Source organism: Lynx canadensis, chromosome B1 (assembly GCF_007474595.2).
Source record: "Lynx canadensis isolate LIC74 chromosome B1, mLynCan4.pri.v2, whole genome shotgun sequence".
In the NCBI taxonomy this organism is placed as follows: domain Eukaryota; kingdom Metazoa; phylum Chordata; class Mammalia; order Carnivora; family Felidae; genus Lynx; species Lynx canadensis.
Genome location: NC_044306.2, coordinates 105049881 through 105071373, shown reverse-complemented (window position 1 = coordinate 105071373; position 21493 = coordinate 105049881). Strand labels below are relative to the sequence as shown.

Genomic DNA, 21493 nt, shown 5'->3' with positions numbered 1-21493 from the left:
TCAGTAAAAAGTCTCTCTTTTCCCCCAGTTATTTGAAATGCTACCTTTATTATATATATTAAACGTTCTATGTAATTCTCAAAGTTCTATTGTGTTCCATTGGTCTGTCACCAATACCAAACTGTTTTAATTATAGAGGCTTTATAGTATTGCTTTTATGTCTGGACTCTAACCTCATTGCTCAACCTTTTGGGGATCTGATTAAGAAGAAAGGATAAATGAAAAGACAAATTCTTCCCTCTTCCATTCCCTTCCCTATTTGGAAATGGGCATACAGTCCCATTTATTATTACAGAGCAGCACACTCTGTAAAGACCACCTTTCCTGAGTGCTTACGGCATGTCAGCTTTGGCACATGGATAGCACACTTCTGATCTTGTTTTCTCAGCATGTATGTTTCATGAGATGAACCTGTCATTGGGCTCCATGACTCTGCAGATCAGAGCCCTGACCAACAGCAGACTGTCATTAGTCTCAGGTAGTGCATTCAGGATTCAAAATGCAGTCTCAAAAAACAAAAGCACAATACACACATCATTGCATGTATAGCCATCTTTTTTCTGAGCCTAGGGCCTTTACTGCCTCTGCAAAATGTTATGGCAGTTACTTATTTAGAGAGAAGGATATATTTCTAGCCTCCTAGCCACAGGTCCTGATTACATCCTTCCTGACACCTTATATCAACACTTCCTATATTTTTAAGACTTAGGAAATGTTTAAGTTCTACTAGCTAATGCCTACTTAGAGCTGAGTTATAGCATGGTAGGCTAACCATAAAGAAAAATCATAAGAAGAAAAATAATTTGCTTTTTCTGTTTTTCAAGGTTATTAAGGAAATGTGTTAAAAAGCATTCCTAAGTGAGCCAGAAGTAGTACTGGAATTAAAGACTATCAGCAGCTAGGTTTTGCTGTGTTAGTATAGATGCTGTCTTTCTTAATACGTTATAAATATTAGTAAATGCTAATGAATCTTCTAAGAAAGAAAACCTATTTATGTCCAATTCTGCTTTTAATGCTACTTAAAATTTGGATAAAAATTTCCACAAATACTTTAGAAGCTACCTTTAAGAATACAGACTTTTCTTACTTTGACTTTTTAATTACTACTTTTACTGTCAGCAAACAACATACCCGTTGTTGAATAGGCCAGGGTTTTGTAATTGCAGAGAGATCACAAGCTGTCATCAGCATCGCTCTGTTCAGGGAAAAAGAAGCCCAATACTACTGTTTACTTTTTATGTGAACATAAACTCTCAGTAAATAGTTACTGGTAAAAAGGTTAAATTAAAGCTCCCTAAACTATGAAGATGGCAGTTTATAAAGACAAAAGAAACAGAAACAACTTATATGGAAGTGTGGCTGATTCAGGGATAGCAGAGTGTCACTCTTTTGGTTGCCCACTGAACTACTGGAATTTCCCCTTAAAAACGCCTCATTTAGCTCCAGATTGGCACGAGAGAAATTATTAACCTCTGGGTAAAAACTTGCCTGCTGTTGCTCTTTTTTTTCACCTTGGTATTCCATTCTCGGTGGTAGTAAGATGAAAACGCATTGATTACTAATAAGTAACCATTAAAGGATAACATCAGATATTCTATTGATATAAGGCCTCTAAGAGCAAGAATTAAGGTGGGTCATCCTAATGCACTCAACATGTGCGGTGACTTCTGTGTGAAAAGCTCTTACTTATACACAGTATGTGCCAGAGAAAGGGAGGGAGGGATATGAGAGGACAGAGCTCTTTAGTCTTTCTGTTGTTCAGAGAAGTAAAAACCATGCCGGACGGAATCTGGAGTCGGTGACAAGGTGCTCTATAGCTCGGTACCACAACTACAGTATGAAAATAGTTCTGTATTTAGCACCGTGTTTTCCCATGTTGGATCTGGATACCTGTTTGTAATAATTTGGAGAAACAAAGTCCAGTCACTGTCATATAGAAACACTTATAGCAAAGGATGGTAACCCTCATCCCTGCTGGGAAACCCAACCTAAAAGCACGTTCTCCATAACTACGTAAGGCAAAAAGAAAACGGTTTCCTGCCGCTACTCTACGTCTTACACCAACTCTCTCAGAAAAAGTGAGTGCACCAGAGATATTTTTAATCACTGTTTAAGCCCATTTTCATAAAAGATTTCAGTGCTTGCCAATATAAACTGCCTCCCCCAAAGAAGACAATGCTCCTAAATGAGCTTCATTAAAATCAGACACATGAGTTCAAGTGGCAACATTGAGCACTAGAACTACGAGTACTTCTCTGCAAGAGGTTCATGGCTTAGGATGGATGGAGCAGCGGAAACTGGTGCAGACTTGGAGCCAAGGTTGGATTTACTTTTTGTTACTGGGAAAAACTGTTCCCTAACTACAGTAGTATGTCTATTCTTTCTTTCTTTCTTTCTTTCTTTCTTTCTTTCTTTCTTTCTTTCTTTCTTTCTTTCTTTCTTTCTTTCTTTCAATATTTTTATTTTTAAGTAATCTCGACACCCAACATGGGGCTTGAACTTACAACCTCGAGGTCAAGAGTCACATACTCCACCCACTGAGGCAGCCAGGTGCCCCCATCTGTCTATACATTTCTAAGGGACCATTAAGAAAAACATTTTGAGGCTATGAAATAAAGCATGATTACATAGAACAGACAGCCAGGCATTTGTGTACTGTTTTCTTATAATCTGCATCTTTGTTTGCATGCTAAGTGGTATCAATCCATTTAAAGAAATGTTGATTTCAGAAGTGTAATAGCGCTGTCCTTGGTGTTCTGTGTCATCCTTTTATTAAAATTATTGACCGCTTGTTCTTTTTTATGGATCCAGTTCTAGCCATGGTAAAGGTAGGAATAGTAACAGCAAAGAGATGGCATCTACAGCTAGAAGGGAGAGGGACAGGCCTACAGGTGAGGAAAAGGGAAATCTTGAGGTTCTGATGGTGTTACTCTCCCATCACTCAAGAGAAGTAAACACTTCACAACCACCTTCTTGCTCCCACAATCTTTGGGATGCTATTTTCAGCTATTCCAAAGTACTGGGAATAGGAGCAGGGGGAACCCTAGAGCCTTGTATTCATATTCCACCACATTTTAAAGTTCCTTCTAAGACAAAGGAGTAATTTACTGACTTGAATTTGCAAATGCATTTCTTTTCAAATAAATATTCATATTCAGCCCTTTATACAACACTCCAGATAATTCTGACAGCCTCTAAGATCATCACATTGTAACAAATAATTGCAATAAAATCTGATAGTTATAAAATTAACTGGAGAGCAAAACGTCAGTGTTAAGGACAGAAAACCTACTTACAAAAACAACTCTTTTTGATGAGGATCTTCCAAGTTGAATTGATTTTTTCTTATAAGTTCAAAAAATTCTCCTCGTCTCCTTGAAAGTAAAAGAAAACCATATGGTAGTTATGATGAGTCCCCAGGCTCTTATTTCTTCAGCTAACAAAGACCCATGGAGTAAATTTTTGGGAAAAAAAAATCTCTAATGGTTTTTCCCATCTTAGAATCTGATATAGAAACCATCATTTAAAAAGCTAAAAATACCTCACTTTTTTCCTTTGTGCCATTTTCTTTGGGTAAAACAATAACACTTCACCTAGTTTTTAACTACAGATCACAAGTAATGGTATTTTCAATTCTTAAGCATGATTTTAAGAAAATAAAACAAATTTAAAATTTGATGCCAAGAATGACTTGAAAATTTAAGTGTATGGCATAATGAGATCTCTATGGCTTCAGTTCAATTTCATATATCTTATTCATATACATTATGGTATAAGGTAAAAAGTATATACTATTATTCACTCAGTGCATAGTGAATGCCTCCTATGTGCCCAACACTGTTACGCATCTTGGGAAGTTATAAGACAGGAGTCCTTTTCACAATGTTTAAAATCTAGTCAGAGACACAAACCAAAGATAAGAAAAACTTATATAACAAAACTGAATGTATGTCACTTGAGTACCAAAAATGAAAAATACATTGCAAAAGGCTTCAGAGGAGAGACCCATGTGGCCTGGAAAGGCTGGGAAGTCTTTGTGGTTACAGGTATTTTTAAATTCTTGGTAATCTGATCATCTTTATTCTGTAATCATTTTAAGTTAAACTGAAGTTTGCTATATTTTCTTTTATCCTAATTAAAGTGCTGCCAAATCCAATGGCACGACACTTTTAGACGCAGACACTTTTAGGTGCAGCTATTTTTAGATGTACAACAGTAGGTACCTGGGGTATGTGTTTTTGTATATCCGTTCTACTTGTTTTTACTTCTCATAAGAGTGGTGAAAGCCACACATATGAATCCTTGTGCAGAAGGAGAGAGGCCTGTGCTTCAGGGAAATCCCACAAGTGTGACCGCCAGACTCCCCTCACTCCTACGTGTGCAGCAAAAGATCTTGGTCTGCGTGTGGGAAACTAATGCCTGCCCAAATGCAGCAAGGTCTTTTCTTGCTTTTAGAAAGGTAGTTTAATTACAGGGAAATGCATACATGCATGACAAACACTACTCTAATGCACACTCTAATTTCTGAGTCAGTGACTTCACTAATTAAAGTTCTGTATTAATACCCTTCTGCCAAAATCAAATAAAAAGAAACAAGACTTATGTGTCTGGCACTTAGCTCTTTTTCCTGCCCACTTAGGCTTAGATGACAGTATAAAGGGACTGTAATATGGTCAGAAGCTGGGGAGGGGGTGAAGGAAAAGCAGATGGGCTCTATAACCGTCGGGCTGGACAACGCAGCCTTGGAATGACCTTGGCATGGTTATTTACCTTGTACACAACTTCAGAGGCACAGGAGTAGTCACACGTCAGAAATGACTCTGTATTCTGTAATTTCTAGCACTAAGTCATATGCCAAAGGAGTAGACTTTTCTGGCTTCCTTTAAGAAACTGCCCCATAGTTTGAAAAACAAGACATTTGATTTGCCAGGACATTTGTCTTTATAATCTTAAAACCTCCCAAAGTGCATTTGAAAAGTTTGAAACAATGCAAACATTTCCAAGACCTACTGATCTCAGAATATTTCTTAAAACTTACTTAATATACAGCGCTAGGTCTGTAGCTAAAATAGCTTGCTTGATTATTTTCAGCGTGGTCTTATATTCTTCGATGGAGAGGCCACTGAGAATCTGATTGCCCTTTATAAAAAAGAAAACCATCATTAGCACTCTGCCTGGAGAGGCTGCTGACAAGAGCAAAATCTGAAGGTAGAGTGACATATCTTAAACACATGCCTAGTATTCTAAACTCGTGAATACAGAGGACAGCTGCTTACTTTAATGCCATGAAATGATGTTTCCCCTCTATGTTCCACTTCCCACCACCCTGTCCTATAAGAAAATACAGCTTCATAATGGTGCACCTACCTACACATGCATGTTTTTCCACATCTTATACTCCCTAGGCCTTAGTCCAGGCCTAAAATCTAATAACTATATATATATATTTGGACTAAGAGAGAGGATCCAAGTAGGCTCTGCACTGTCAGTGCAGAGCCTGATGTGGGGCTTGAACCCATGACCATGAGATCATGACCTAAACCGAGATCAGGAGTCGGACGCTTAACCGACTGAGCCACCCAGGTGCTCCCAAATCAAAGCCATATTAATGGAAATCTAGAATGGAGTAGCAAAACTTTTAAACACTGATTATTTAAAGAATCATTTCTCTATGTATTCTGTCATAAATCTAATAACAGTTTTTGGGTGCAAATTTCTATAATTTAACTTAATCAATATGGCAGACAGTGTGTGTTCTTTAGGAACATGTGAATGTAGATGGTGACCCCGTAGGGCATGAGCCAAAGGTGTACTTACAGGTTACAAAAAAGCAAGTATAGTTGAAACATCTATAAGGAATATTGAAAGGCGCCTGGGTGGCTCAGTCGGTTAAGCCTCCCCTCTTGATCTCAGCTCAGGTCATGATCTCATGGTTCATGCTCTCTGCTGTCAGCACAGAGCCTGCTTCAGATCCTCTGTCCCCCTCTCTTTCTGTACCTCCCCTGCTTGTGCTCTCTCTCTTTCTCAAAAATAAAAAATAAACATTAAAAAAAAGAAATATTGAAAAGGTGCTATGTAACCTTTTTTTATTTCTTGTCTGTAATTTAAGGCATAGTGGCTCTCTGATGTTGAGCTACATAAAACATTCCTTGGGTATTCAGCATACACTCAGGACAACATCTATAAGTTGAATCAGATGTGCTTCCTAAATCTCAGGGCCAAGAAAAACCCAGAGGAGTGGGAATGAGATCTGGAGGCAGAGGATTTGTTCTGAACGAAGAGAAACTGCCGAGTGTGGTAGGCCAGTGCCAAAACACCGGTTAGAGAATAACTAGATGCCAAAATTGTGGCATGTATCTAATTAATGAATCTGTGATTACAACCATAAACATTGTTTTAAAATATGTAATCACTTTTGGGGCGCCTGGGTGGCGCAGTCGGTTAAGCGTCCGACTTCAACCAGGTCACGATCTCGCGGTCCGGGAGTTCGAGCCCCGCGTCAGGCTCTGGGCTGATGGCTCAGAGCCTGGAGCCTGTTTCTGATTCTGTGTCTCCCTCTCTCTCTGCCCCTCCCCCGTTCATGCTCTGTCTCTCTCTGTCCCAAAAATAAATAAACGTTGAAAAAAAAAATTTTTAAAAATATGTAATCACTTTAGATTCTGGGCCAGAAAGGAAACTATTTAGAAAATAACTGATACTTCTATGTGTTTTAAGATAAAACAATTTCAAATGGAAAAGGAAATATCTTGGGGCGCCTGGGTGGCTCAGTTGGTTGAACGTCTGACTTCAGCTCAGGTCACGATCTCACGGCTCGTGAGTTCGAGCCCCGCGTCGGGCTCTGTACTGACAGCTTGGAGCCTGGAGCCTGCTTCAGATTCTGTGTCTCCCTCTCTCTCTGCCCCTCCCCCACTCATGCTCTGTCTCTCTCTCAAAAATAAATAAACATTCAAAAAAAAAGAAAAAAAGAAAAGGAAATATCTTTTGGTGTTACATTTTTATTTTTGCTTTCAAAAACAGAGACTGTAGATTCTCTGTAAATGTTTTGGTGCTAATACTAAGTAATGTTTTGGTGCTTACAAAGACAGAATATTTATATGGTCTTATAATTTGAGACCAACCATCTATACGACCAAATTTCTTATAAGTAATAACGTATTACTTAGTAAGTTATGTTATTTAATAAGATAGATAGCTATGATAGGGATACTGTTAAATATGGGGTTCAGAAAAAGCTTAGCATATTTCCTTTCCTTAAAACTAAACAAGATATTAAAATGAAGGTTTTAAAGTTTTAAATGAGGCATATAGATAGCAAATCCCAAGGAAAGTACAGATTTCTCTACTACAAAACAGCATATAATTGCTGAGAAATCTCAGTTCTGAAAAACTACACACTAGAAATGACATGGTTTATGGGAAAAATTAGTGCTGGGGCAGATTGCACAAAGCCCATGAAACTTTATAACCAGAGTATAAACCAAACTGAAAATTGGTGCATCTGCAGGTAACCCAGTCAGCTCAGGCTAGCCAGTCTGGAGGTCCTTTGAGAACAGTCAACACACAAAACGATGGCGTGGAAGCAATGGTTTCTGGGGCCCAGAGACAATGTGGATGGGACTGGATCACTGAGACATTGGGGCTGCTATTAAGGTGGGCACCGAAGGAGGAGCAACCTCCTAGGAGCCTAAAGCAAGCAGTCCAAAGCAAGGGAGCAAATGCCCATTTTCAATATTCTTGAAATAGAGCAGAAGGGGTGCCTGAGCAAAGCCAAGTAGAGGGATTTTTTTCTTTCTTGTATAAGGTCAAAAATTCAACTCTCACAATTCTTGTACCTTACCAAAGAGAACTTGCAGATGAAAGAATACAACTTGTACACTTACACTAAAGTCATTCAATTACCAGTCACACATGAACTAATTCATACTAATCGCATACTTTATCAATCTAAAGTCAATTTAAGTATGCAGAACTTAAATTTTTTTAATGTTTATTATTTTTGAGAGTGGGAGAGACAGAGTGTGAGCAGGGGAAGGGCAGAGAGAGAGGGGACACAGAATCCAAAGCAGGCTCCAGGCTCTGGGCTGTCAGCACAGAGCCCGACATGGGGTCCGAACCCATGAACCATGAGATCATTACCTGAGCTGAAGTCATACATTCAACCAACTAAGCTACCCAGGCACCCACTGTGTGCAGAATTTATAATGAGGTTACCAAATTGACTGTATAACTCAACCCTTCATCCACACTGAGATGTTTAGGGAGAGGTGAGATTGTGTTCCCCTCCATCTCAAATAAGAGGGTGGGGCATGAAGTCCCTACATATGTCTCTTGTAGTGTAGTGAGAGTGGGAAGGGCCACAGTGGTCTCATGTCTAATTCCTGTCTGGAAAATCTAAAAGGCAAGACACAGGCTGACTAGCCACTCTGACTTTAGCAGCAATGGAGAAGTTCCTACTATATGGGATGGCTTGCCCTCTCCAAGTTTTGGAGGCATGGGATTGATTTCAGTCTTGTCCTTTTAAAGGGGATGACAAAGAAGGCCAAAGAACCTTAGCAGAAAGGAGCTGAAAGTGAACGATCAGATTTTCCTGAGCAGAGGAAGGAGCCATAAGTAAGGCAGGCAGAGATGATCATTAAAGGAACATCTGGTAGAAAAGCCCCACAATGAGGGCACTTGGCAGGCATCATGAACTTACCCAGAAGAAAAGAACTTGGTTTAAACACCTGCCAGGCACAAAGAGTGAGACACCCTTAACAGTACCAGTGTGTTGAGAAATTTCTTACCCCTCTTCTTAGCTATTCTCTCTTCCTACTCTCCAAGTCTGGAGGGGAAGGAAACTACATGGGGGGTTAGGGATGAGGAAGGAGTTAGAAGAAGCACAAGATAGGGTTGAGAGAAGCCAACCAGGCAGTAGGGGGAGAACCTGAAACTTTAAACCAAATCCAAAATCCAGAGTATTACACAGAACTGGACATTTTGGTTTCTAAATTGAGAATTGCATAGTCTATTTTGGGACTTGACGTAATTAGTACTTGACGTAATTTTTACTTATAAAAGAATAACCAGAAAAGTCATGGGCCTCCCAAGTTTTCTTCTAGGGCTCAGAGAAGACTAGCCACACGGGCAAACATAAAAAGATGGGGGTAAAATTGCTTTAAGATTATATACCACGCATTGTGCTTGTTCCACATAGTAGTTACAACTTTGACTTTTTTCTTACTATAAAGGTAATACATGCATATAGCAGATACTGTGAATAATGAACGAATCAAAATGAGAATGTAAAAGCATTCATAACTGGACAAAGAAAACCTTTGTTAATCTTTTGGCATACATTATTTTAATTTTATTTTCCTTAGCATTTATTTGTCTAGCATAGCATATCATATGTATTCTTACACTGATGAATATTCATGTAACCAAACTATTGAATAGCTTTATTTCTTAACATAGCAGTTTGTTAATGGTCAGAAGTTTCCATGAAAAGAGGAACAGGCATGGTCTTGTGAAAGCAAACCTTTGAGCGCTGTATAAACCATTTCATTTGACCAAAAGAAAAAAAAGGCGGGGGGGGAGAATTAACTGAGAGCCAAAAAATACTAGTTTTGTTTGTTTCCAGTTTGCCATAACCAAATAGAGGTATGTAACCAGATATCCTTTATCAGGCAACATTTAGACAGTTTGGGCTGTCCAGAGAAGTGAGGCTGGGAAGATCCCAAATGTTTTGGCTTTGCCTTCCTTACCCAAAAAGGAATAAAGCATGCTCAAGAATTTATGATGCTGGGAATAAGTCCAAAACATAAAAATAAAATTGAATTTATAAAGCTCTCTTTTAAAATTCCACAACCATAAAGTAGGTACTTACTGGACTATTAAGAATCATCAGGCACTGGTCAAAATGATGATGCTCCATGATTGAATGGCAGTAGAGCTGAGCAAGTGGGTGTTCACTTCTGAAAAATATTTTGTGGAAGAGAGAAAAAAGGCTTAAAAATTACTAGTTTCCCCAATACATTAATTTGTTCTTCATATTAGTCAATGAAAAAAGAGGCTACTTCACAAAATTAATCAGACTAACAATTTTCTCTCCTTTTGCTGAGGAAAAGAGTGAGATGATCTCTGGGAAAAAACAGTCAAATTATTTTCAAATACCAGGGTAACCACTGCCTGTTCAAAGTATGAACAATTTCATTGGTTTTAATATTGATAAAATAGTAGGAGTAAGCACAAAGGACTAATTTCTCTAACCATGAGAAAAAAATTCTCTGAAATACTTGTACCAATGATATTTTTCAATTTCAAAACTGCAATTAGTTTAAAATCTGAAACAAATTGCGATGCTAGTCTATTCCTCTGCAATAAGGCTGAGGGCCAGCATATTCACATGTGCCTGTATATCCAAGGAGAATGGACTGCGATGGAACGAATGGGTAGGAGGGACAAAAGGCAAAGAAAAGGGGCAGAGTTGGTGCCCACCCTCCTTTGAAGGGAAGAAGGAGACAGCTGAGTCAGAAAAAGTTCCCCATGCATGTGGGATCCAGAGTATTTCAGCGTAGGATGTCCTGGTAGCTCTTTTAACTTGAACTTGGGGACAAACAGAGGAGACTGTCTGGCTGAGTAAAGGGAATGGAAGGGGTGTTATACTCAGTTCACTGTATGTAACAGGCAGTCACAGATCAAGGTCCAAAGCATGTCAAGTACAGTCCTCCACCTCTTATTTCTCACGACCCTTCGCATGTGAATATAAAGCACAATTTTCACCAGTTTTTCTTTAAAAGAAAAAGAAAACGTGAGAGTTCCTGAAAGTCTCTGTTCCTAAAATTTGTAGGATAGGGATTTATGAATTGTAAAGCACAATACAAGTGTGGATAACACAGCTGACTTATTTCTTTGTACTACTATACGAGTCATTAATTGAGTTTTCATTTAACTTAGAGAAGCTGCCCAAGACTGGAGGAACATAACATGGGAAGAAAATGAGTGCAGTAAGAGAAGCTTAAGGGAAAACAAAAATAAAACAAGGGAAATAAAGGTAAGAGAATGGGCAATCTCATCTATTCCAGTTGTCTAATCTTCCACTGATAACTGCTGACCCCCAAACGGCCATTCTTTGTGTTGTAAACTTTCTCAAGTTAACTCCTGCCTGTCTTCTTTGCTCCTCCATGTTTAGTGAGTTGTACAATGGACCAGATACTGTCCTTCTCATTGGACAATGGGAAAACAATGGATGGAGTAAAATGAGCAGATTTACAAAAAAAAAAAAAAAAAAAAAAGATAAATTTGCTGGAATCAAAACTGGAGATGCATGGAGAATACTGGAAAGTAGTTAGGAGACTACTGGGAAGCTCATAGTCCTAGTTCTAGTAATGTAGGTACGAGACAGCCTGGACCAGGGTGACAGAATCCCACATAAAGACAAGTAGAGTTGCCTCATAGCTGTTTAGGAGGTAAGAGGTGGCAAAGAATCTTGATATTGGGACCTAGTGGGGATTTTCCTAGGGGAAAAGTATGAATGCCACATTTCTGACTTGTCATTTACTGACATAGGAGAAAGGGAGAGGATTAAGGATGGGAGATAAAGGAGGCGAAGATGTGTATCAGGTCTGGGCTGGAGATGTAGACTTAGAACACAATAACCTGCAGATATCTGGTTATCTCCAAGCCACAGGAGCAGATGAGACGATGCAGGATAATGGAGGGCCCAGGGAAACAGAATGATGGCCTCCCTTCTGAATTCTGGCTTGCATTCTATATTCTCTATTTTCTCAATAGCATTTTCTCACCATTCAGACTAGCTATGCTAAGGTCAACTTCAACATGATAATTGCAACCTTCTTCATTCCCTTCACTTAGATAAGGAAAAGCATCTAGAGTATCTGTTATTTTCATTTACATAAGAAATTCAAGGACAGGGCGCTTGGGTGGCTCAGCTAGTTAAGCATCCAACTTGGGCTCAGGTCATGATCTCACAGCTCATGAGTTCGAGCCCCGTGTCTGGCTCTGAGCTGACAGTTCAGAGCCTGGAGCCTACTTTGGATTCTGTGTCTCCCTCTCTCTGCCCCTCCCCTGCTCTCTCTCTCTCTCTCTCTCTCTCTCTCTCTGTCTCTCAAAAATAAATAAAACATTAAAAAAAAAAGAAATTCAAGGACCTATGGTATTAGTTTAATATCCATTTTGTTCTGCCAGTTGTTAGCTGTTTATAAGTCTATTACCTTGTTAGACTATAAACCTCTTGAGTTTGGCCAGATTTGTTTTCCCCAGTGATAATAATTACCATTTACTGAGTGCCTCTAACATGTCAGGCACTGCACTAAGTAGTTTATATTTCATTTTTATTTAATATGGGACATCTCTGTTCATCACATCAAAATCCTTGGCCCCACCTTGGACTCCAGCCACTGATGCAGCATCCAGTTTCATGCACAATTTAATAGACTCCCTGCAGGGCCCAATTAGAAGGTACTTTGCTGTGGCCCACCATGTCTGCCCTGCAGCTCTCTGCCCTCTGCTGGTGCCAACAAGACCTCTCTTGCTGCATTCACCCTTGTTGAGCTTGGGCTATGGAGGAGTCAAGGCACATGGAGGCCATCTTTGACCAATGGGGAATGGGAACCTGTGGATCTCTGCCCCCCTCCCTACTTTGTCCCTGGCCATTTATGTACAATTCTGGGTCTCATTTCCTAAGACTTCTCTGAATCACCTGGCAGGACTGAGCACCAGGTGCCTGGATGGGTGGACTGCTGGTAACTCATCCTCTTCCTGGCTTCCCCTTCTTCCCTGTTTCCCACTCCCAGGCCTCCATTCCTGCTCCCAGGGATCACATGCACAAATAGGCTATGTGCACACCAGTGTTTGTCTCAGGCTGTGCCTCCAGAGTGACCCAGGCTGAGACCTCTCTAAAATTGGCATTTTAGCATTTATTTTTTAGACAACCAAGAGTTCAGAGAGACTGTCTAACTTGTTCAAGGTCAACATAAATGGCGGGGCTGGGATTCAAACACATCCTCTCACCGCATCACACTGGCTCCTGACCCCACAGCACTTTGCACACAGCATTCACTTACTGACCTAGTTAGAGGCTGGACCGAGATGCAATTAGGTGCATACAACACAAACGTGTTTAAAATTTCAGGCGCACATTACATTTTAGACAATGCAGACAGGATTGTTTCCCATTAGAAAAACTTCTTGGCTTATGAGAGAGATGAATGCAAATTATGTGTGTTTGCCTTTACTTACATTCTAAAAATATGGATTTATGAATCCATAAAAGGGCATACATACCCCAAGTTTCCTGTTTACAGAAATATTAGTGGACACCAATGTGTTCTCCATTCTACTGCTTTTTACTGTTTCAAACACAAGGCTATTTCTTGCTTCTTTATATGAGAGCCTGTCAAAAGGGCCCACTTAAACCACCGCTTCCACTGAATCTTATTCCCACAATGATGTCTATTCGTATGGGCCTTACACCCTCCCTACATTTTCCTATCGTCCTGCAGTAGTCTGTCCATCTCTTAGAGTGTGTTAGGAGTCAGTGCCAAGGTCAGAACAACATTCTAGGAATAAGAAGCCTTAGAAATCAATAGAAAATGTAAGTTCTCTGAGGAAAACAATTCTTGCCACCCCAGGAATCCTTTTACAGACTCTTAACAACCATCCTTGATTTTGCTTCTTATACATGTATATTGCTCTGGGTTCACATCTCTTAACTACTCTTTGTAAGCATGTAAACCCCATTTGATTCTTCACTTGACCACTTCTCTCCAAATCATCACTGTTGTATTCTATCAGTCAGGGGTTATTTTACCCTGCATTCTCTGTAATCATATTAGATGCCACAGGTATTCAAGGTGATGATTCATTTGGCCTTTTGACCCTGCTTCCTTAACCTCCTTGACTCTACGGATAGTCTCTTTTCATGTCAACAATGGATATTCCCTTCTTTGTTCCACAGCTTCTAGGTGCTACCAGGCACAGCATTTTTGCTACTCCCTGATCCATATCTCACCTTGGGACAAAGCAAGATCTTGAGTCTTTAATAGGATGTCCTTAATATGTCCTTAATAGGATCCCCTTTGAAAAAGCTAAAACCTGGAGAGCATTTAATATATCTTGGGTATTGTTCCAAGTACTTCACATTTATTTATACTTTTTAATCCTTGTTAAAAAAAAAACAAAACAAAGAAACAAACTACAAGATAGATACTGTCATTATTCCATTACACAGAGAAGAAAATAGAAAGAGGGTGTTAAATGACTCATTCAAGGTCAGATGGTAAGAGGAGAAGCCAGTATTTGCTTTTGTACCCAGGCATCTGACTCAAGTTGGCCCTTAACCACCATAACTATCATAGCCACTGTGGCATGGTCAAAGGACTAGTTGAACTCATGTATATGAAGTACTAAAAAGAGTTCGCAATGCCACATGGTAAGGGCTATATAAAGTGTTAACTTCTATTATTATTATTACTAGCTAGTGACTTTAGGACTCCTCGAACTTGTACTTTTTCATATTTGGATCTCCAGTCTCTCAAGCCCTCCAAACTTATCAGGGATGATGTCATTCTTGGCTAATACAGACTCTACTCAGTTGAACTTCACAAATTGTGATTCCTGTGCTGTCTTTACTGCCCTGTTGGGTCCCTCAGTGCCTGCTGACATTCTGTTGCCACCACGCCAGCCCATGACTATAGCTGTTCCTCTAACAGAGAGCAGAGAAGAGCAAGGTACACAATGAGTTTTCCCAGGACAAAGACACATGGTCTGAGTGTGATTACCAGGAAATTTCTTTTATTCTGATTGTATGGAACCTTAATCTTGAAAAAAAAACATTCCTTTGATCATTTTACCTTTTCTAACTACCATCCTATTTATTATTTTCTCTTCTACCTCCTGTCCTTTTTGTCCCTCCTTCCCTAAGTATACACACAAGTGCATACACACTTCCCAGTTCTACTGTCATCAATGGCTCCATCAGTGTTCCAGTTTCTTGGACCAGGAGTCATGATTTCCCCCTTCCTTCATGTTCAATATTAACAATATTGAACAATACTGAACAATATCCCTTCCCCCTGTTCAATATTAAATTGAAAAACATTTCTCCTTCCATCTCTTCCTCTCTGTAGTCAGTATGTGTTTTTCACCAAAACTCAGCTTGCTGTAACAGCTTCCTAGCTGAACTCTGGGGTCCTATTTATTACCCATTATACCTTGTATCTTCCTTTTGGTCTTTCCTTCCTAAACAATGTCTTTATTACTCACTGTAATGGCTCCTTGTTTCTTCACTACACCAAATATGCTTAGTTTTATAGCTGTCTCTAAAGAGTCCTACAACTACTTGTTCACTCTCTTACTTTTCATCCCTGGTCAGTGAGCCTTCTGACTCTGCACAGGCCAGCCATCAGCACTGTCCCATGAGAATGCCTGCCTACCTCATCATGTTTCTGGTATATCTTCATCCTCTCTCCTCTCCAAATCCTACCACTCTTTGGGATCCGCTTTGTCTCAGTTCTTCCATTAACAGTGCAGATGGGATTGCATTGGTCTTAACCAATCTCCTTCTCTGCTGAACATTTACAGTCCACATTACCAAACAATTCAGGACTTACTAAGTACCTTGTTGTATTGATCACCACTGTTTCATGAGGCTATGAAAATTCCTTAATAGCAGGGACCACATTTTATACTTTATAGCTCTCTTTCTGCCTAGCAAAATGCCAGGCCCTAGTAATTGCCCATTAGCCAGCTGTCCAAAATGTAGGACACTTTCACTCTATTTTATAAAACACCAAACTTGAATGAATCTAACCAAATAAATGCACTCATACAGTCTTCTTATACTGACTGAATTGCAAGGCTGAATTGCAAGAGGTTTCTCTACTTAAGCCGAGTGCCACATTGTGCTTTCTTTAGTAGATGTCTGTCCTTCAGTCATTTTGTCCTATTCTTGCCTGTTTTTAAAGTAATCATCTAAAATCTATCTGAAACCACTCCCTCTTTTACCACCCACATGGGAGAAGAAAGCACAGCTGTGAACTCTTTCCCCAAATATTTCACTGGCATAGTAGCCGTACTCCTCATCATGGCAGTCTTCCTAATCAAGGAAGGAATCAAAAAATAACCAATAATGAATCAAAACATAGTCTGCTTTACATCTTACTCTAAATTAATTTTCTGAAAAGACATTCAAGAAGAATGAATGACAGGAGAAGTTTAGCATCTAACTTTGCTACCACGAGGGCTTTTTTTCTCTTTTTGATGTATTAGTTTTGTTTCTGTGCCTTCTTTTATTGTGGTGGTTTTCTTTATGTAGTGTTTGAATACTGATGAAATTGGACACTGTACACCTTTTTGCAAGTTAGTTCTCTATACGGGAATGTTTATGGCACTCTGAATCTCCCGAGTCCCCTGGTGAAGAAATTCCTCCTTGAGATATAACTCATTTACCACTAAGGAAAGAAAAAAAAAGAAACATCCCTGGAAAATTCTTGGTTTCATCTACTCAAACCACAGAGATGTAGGAAGAAATAAAAATCTCTGAAACTCCTTTAACTTTTTTTCTTAAAGTTATTATTACTTGGTGGAAGTCTGCTTTGTGGTGTGTGTAAAGGCAAGATTCTGCAGTCTATGAATTTTTCCCAGGACTTTTTTTTTTTTTGAAGAGAAGATGACGTTTCTCCAGATGTTTTTCCGGGTAATTGTTTTTAAATAAACAAAGTAAAATATAGCTGAGTGTTTTTTTTCACTCTAAAGCAATGCAACATAGCATCTTAGAGCGACCATAATAATATGTTCAGCTTTGAGGTATGGAGGGAACATAGCACTGCTGGCTTGGATCTTTAGGCTGCTACGTCTGTGTTTATACACCTTTTCATGTCATTGTTCCCTTTCATAATTACTCCCATGTCAACGTCAGGCTCAGGAACACAATCATATGACAAAGCACAGAGGGCAAAGGACATGTCATCCAATCTGTTCTCCAAAACGTTAGATCTTAAGAGAGGAAAGAGCCAGTCTCTGACACTCAGGCAAGAGCTTGATATCTTTTCCCATCAAAGGTCAGCAGAGGACACAGTTGCTGCATCACTACAATTCTTTCTACATGAAGTTTTCCATTTATTTAGATAAAGGGAATGTGATTAGAGAGCTCTCTGAAATTCCCTCAAGATATCAGACATCTGGAATTTCCTTAAGAGATCTATCCATTAGTTGAATCACTTGCATACTTAGAAAAATGCTAAGTAGTAAGAGATCCTGCCATTAAGATGTAGGCTTTTCAACTAAGTTGCTACAAGAAAATAAACATGTCACAGGGGCTCAAAACTCTGATGAAAAGTGATGTCACCTTTATCATCTCATTTGTCATTGCAAATGTCACTTTAAGCATGGCCCATAAGGGAGCCTGAAACACTTGTGTCAAGGGTTAGTATCTACTTCCAAAACCAGCCAGAAAGCAGGCTTCTGATGGTGATAGGACTATCACTAGCATCTGCTGCTAAGACTTAACACTTAAATATACACCACACAGGGGCCTCTGGGTGGCTCAGTCGCTTAAGCATCTGACTTCGGCTCAGGTCATGATCTTGTGGTTCGTGAGTTCGAGCCTCGCATCAGGCTCTGTGCTGACAGCTCAGAGCTTGCAGCCTGCTTTGGATTCTGTGTCTCCCTCTCTCTCTGCCCTCCCTTGCTCGCACTCTGTCTCTCTCTCTCTCTCTCAAAAATACATAAACATTAAAAGAAATAAAAAAAATGCACTGCACATTCCGCCTCATATTGATATGTGTTATCTTTTAAAACTTACATCAACCCTACGAGGTAGGTTCGCTATCATCTCCACTTTACAAATCAGGAAATCAAAGAGAGAAATAAGAGAGAATAGAGAATAATAGAGAAAACAAGAGAAAAGTAGAGAAATAAGTTCCCTTGCCCAAGGTCACACGGGAACTGCATGGCAAAGGCAGGATTCGAATCCAGCCTGAATGCAGAGCCCCAAATTGCCAACATTGTGCTGCACTGTCTCCACTAACACCAAAATCCTCCTTCTACTGAGTGCTTACTAAGTACTTAGGACTGAGCTAAGCACTTTTCAGATATTACCTTTTCTAGTCCAGGATAAAATTCCACCTCTTTTGAACCAGACTTAGTTTTCTAATGAAGCTCCTAAGCTGGGTATGCATACACTAAAGCAAAACTCTTGGTAATTATCTAATGAAATAAGATTCTCAACAAACATACTTTCTGAGCTTTAGGCCAGAAATGTTACCAACACAACATTGGATTCACACTATTTTTTTTTCCATTTCACTCGAATACAACCAGAGTATGTTGTAGGACCCCGATCAATTGAAATGTGGTACCATCAAATTTTGCTGTTGGTCTTACTTTAAAAAAGACATCCCTACAATTTAAAAGAAACATTTTCTTCTTTTACTGGGGAAGACGCGCCTTACCGCTGTATGTAAGAGTTATTCACACCACGGTGGTCCAAGTCGTGGCTGAGAGCAGCAATCAGCAGGGCGAGTGTCTCTAGGTCGGTCAGCTTGTTCTACATGACCAAAGACGTGAGAGGAAAGAAAGAGAAAGGCAATTTGGTGAAGTTCATTAGAATACCTCTTCTCACCAATCATGTATTTGTGTTTCCGACTAGCTTTTCATATATGCTTATTTATGGTTGCAAAGGACTCATGCTGGAATCCTAGTCTGCAGGCAGCAAGTGGTACTTTGTCTTTCGAATGGGATTATTACAAATGTCATTCTCACCAGAACAAGCTGAAATGCCTCCAACAATCAATAATCTGTCCACCTCTAGTAAATACCATTAACTCTTAATTATCTACATGTATGTGGAATAATCAAAATAAACTTTAAATAATTGTTGTCTCTCTGCCTTCTGGTTCCCTGAAGATTCTGCTGCTCTCACTCTCTGCCAGCAGTTGTTGTATCCCTAAGGAACACAGACAATGTGAACAGTAAGCAAAACAATAGAAAGTAAGAGGATTGGGAATGAAAATCTGGCTTTAAAAAGTTGCACAATATATTCTAAAGCCAAACATAGGTTATTTTTGTAATATCTGCCATTTGTATTATTTACACTACTGTTCTCCTTCATCAGTAAGAAAATAAGTTGAAATTATCAGCTCCACTCTGCTGGAAACTCTCAACTCGCCATGTTGTATGTTGATGACAGAGAAAAAGATCCTGATTTTGTTATTCTTCATAAAAAGCAAGGATAGTTTTCAGTGGTATAATCCTGATGGCCTTTCCATAGCTCAAAAGAAGTTTACCCTATTTCTTACAAACGTTGCTATGGCAGGAAAATACTACTATGGTATTGCATATGGCTTCTTGGACAACAATTCCTTCTCTTAGCTCTAGCCAGTGTGCACCCTAGGGAAGTAGAGACAGAGGATACCATTTTTAGAATTTACTTTAAAAAAAAAGAGCATGGAAGCTCTGAATTAAAAGCAGTGATATGATGGATGCCTGGAATCACTTACCTAGAATAACTAGTCAATTCCCACTGAAGTTAGAATCTAAGGACAGAGATATGGATAAAATTTGGCCTGGAAAACAATGAATTACTTGAATGTTCCCTGCATTGATCTTCCTTGTAACATCCTATGGTCAATGTATATGATATGAAAACACTTTCCATGACATAGTACTTAGAAGATTTAACTGAGGGCTCCAGAGAAAATGCGATAGAGAACCCTGGACCTATCTATGAAGTCACGTGGGTGGATTTTGAGGAATTCTACTATGGAACAGGTTGAATGTGGACACGAGAAATCTGATTATTTTTCTTATACGGTAGAAATTTCCTCTGGAGAATGTATTTCTTTGCCCAAAGACTATTAAATTTAATGTGAAGTAATTTTAAAGATTTAAAAAAATATGCCATTTAGGTTACATATGAAAGAAAATTAATAACTAAGTATTTTGCCATGCTAGTCTTCTTCAATTAATAAGATGTAATTTATTTTGTATCTGGCAATAAATATTCCAATCATCATTAGTGCACATTAAAAAAAAAAAACCTTGAAAGAATATGTTGTAAACTTTACCACTAAAGCAAGAAAAGGTCTTAAATATAAAAATGGTTCTCAAAAGTACCTGAATCTTGCCTGCTTTTAGAGCAGCAAACATGCACTGAGCTGTATTAAAGGCGTGTCTCCAATTATGATAGGCAACATTCTTCCGGTAATTCTTCTTAACACTTAAAATCCACCTGCAAAGAACCTTTAGGGAATAAAGCATAAGCAGTAACAATACTTGTTAACATCTATCACACATTTACTATGTTCCAAAGCATTTACATCTAACCCTCATAACTCCGAGGGAGGCACTACTACTTTGATCATTTTACAGGTGAGGAATCCGACTTTCAGAAAGGTAACTTGCCCAAGGTCACATTGCTCGCAAAGGGTGGGGCTAAAATTCAATTTTGAGCAATCTGACTTCAGAGCCCACCATGTTAACCACCATGCTAACTAAAGGAGATGTAAAATGCAAGACAGCTCTAGGGTATTTTTGGCATGGGTAGGGAGGGCACTGACTAGCTTTTTAAAAGATATTGTGTTCAGGTGCCATCAATTAGGAGAGTCCAAATGGTCCGTTATGTATGAATTCACTTCTAGAGAGCCATGGAAACAGCTACTCTCAAGTTCTTTTCATGCTCCCAGTTTTTAATTCTGCAACAATTTTTAATTCTGCTCTGCAATTTCAATTCAGAGCAAGGCTGTCAGGGGTGGATTGGGGGCTAACATATACAGCACACGTCCAAGGACAAAATGGAGCTCCAAGTCCTGATGCAATCAGCAAGTCTTTTGTCCCTTTTAAACTACGCTTAAATATTCAGGCAGAGTTACTGCTTGGTTACCAAGAAGTAATGTTTAAATATATACGTAAAATAAAGCCCTGGGGTCCACATGAAAAAGACATATTTTAAAAGATGGAAAAAAAGGGACAGACCTCGGAAATCTCAAAAGCTGGGTTTAATTCAACTTCTAAGTAGTGTATTCAGTAAGATCCCCAGGGACTCACGGGCCCTGAGCATGGTTATTTTTTGTTTGTGTTAGCATCAGAGTCTGCCTCTCTTCCATTCTGAATGATTTACTATACTTTAGGGGATCCGTAAAAATAAATATGTACTTCTTCCTACGTATATCCCTGGAGATACTTCAAACACAAAAAGCATTGCCCTGGGATATGGAAAAAGTACCAGGGAAAAGAATGTTGCTTTAACAATATTCAACACAGAATGACTGGCTGCAGAAGCAGGCCAAAAACAAGGTTTCTTCATTGTTGGTAGAAATTGCTTACATGGGATTTGGTAGAAAATCTGTGCTCTCATAACCTTCCTTTTCTTTTTTGGTCTTTTTGTTCCTGTTCTATAACACAGTTCACAGGGAATTCTGATAACAAGCAACCCTAATGTCCCATAGCTCTTGAACCTCCAAGTCACCATACTTAGCAGAGGATTTCTGTGTGA

The 21493-nt window shown here is 39.2% G+C and overlaps 1 protein-coding gene across 5 annotated transcripts in view; it reads right to left on the bottom strand.

Annotated features, from left to right (window-relative positions):
• The window catches only part of PDE5A (phosphodiesterase 5A), a 142110-nt gene that overhangs the window by 11997 nt on the left and 108620 nt on the right, over positions 1 to 21493 (bottom strand). For all 5 annotated transcript variants that reach the window (XM_030313153.1, XM_030313157.1, XM_030313156.1 and 2 more), the window contains 6 exons: positions 20116 to 20241; positions 18453 to 18547; positions 9866 to 9953; positions 5039 to 5139; positions 3297 to 3374; positions 1132 to 1195 (listed from right to left, as the gene is read on the bottom strand). In XM_030313153.1, the coding sequence (XP_030169013.1) occupies positions 1132 to 1195; positions 3297 to 3374; positions 5039 to 5139; positions 9866 to 9953; positions 18453 to 18547; positions 20116 to 20241 (552 nt within the window). The remainder of the gene's footprint in view (positions 1 to 1131; positions 1196 to 3296; positions 3375 to 5038; positions 5140 to 9865; positions 9954 to 18452; positions 18548 to 20115; positions 20242 to 21493) is intronic.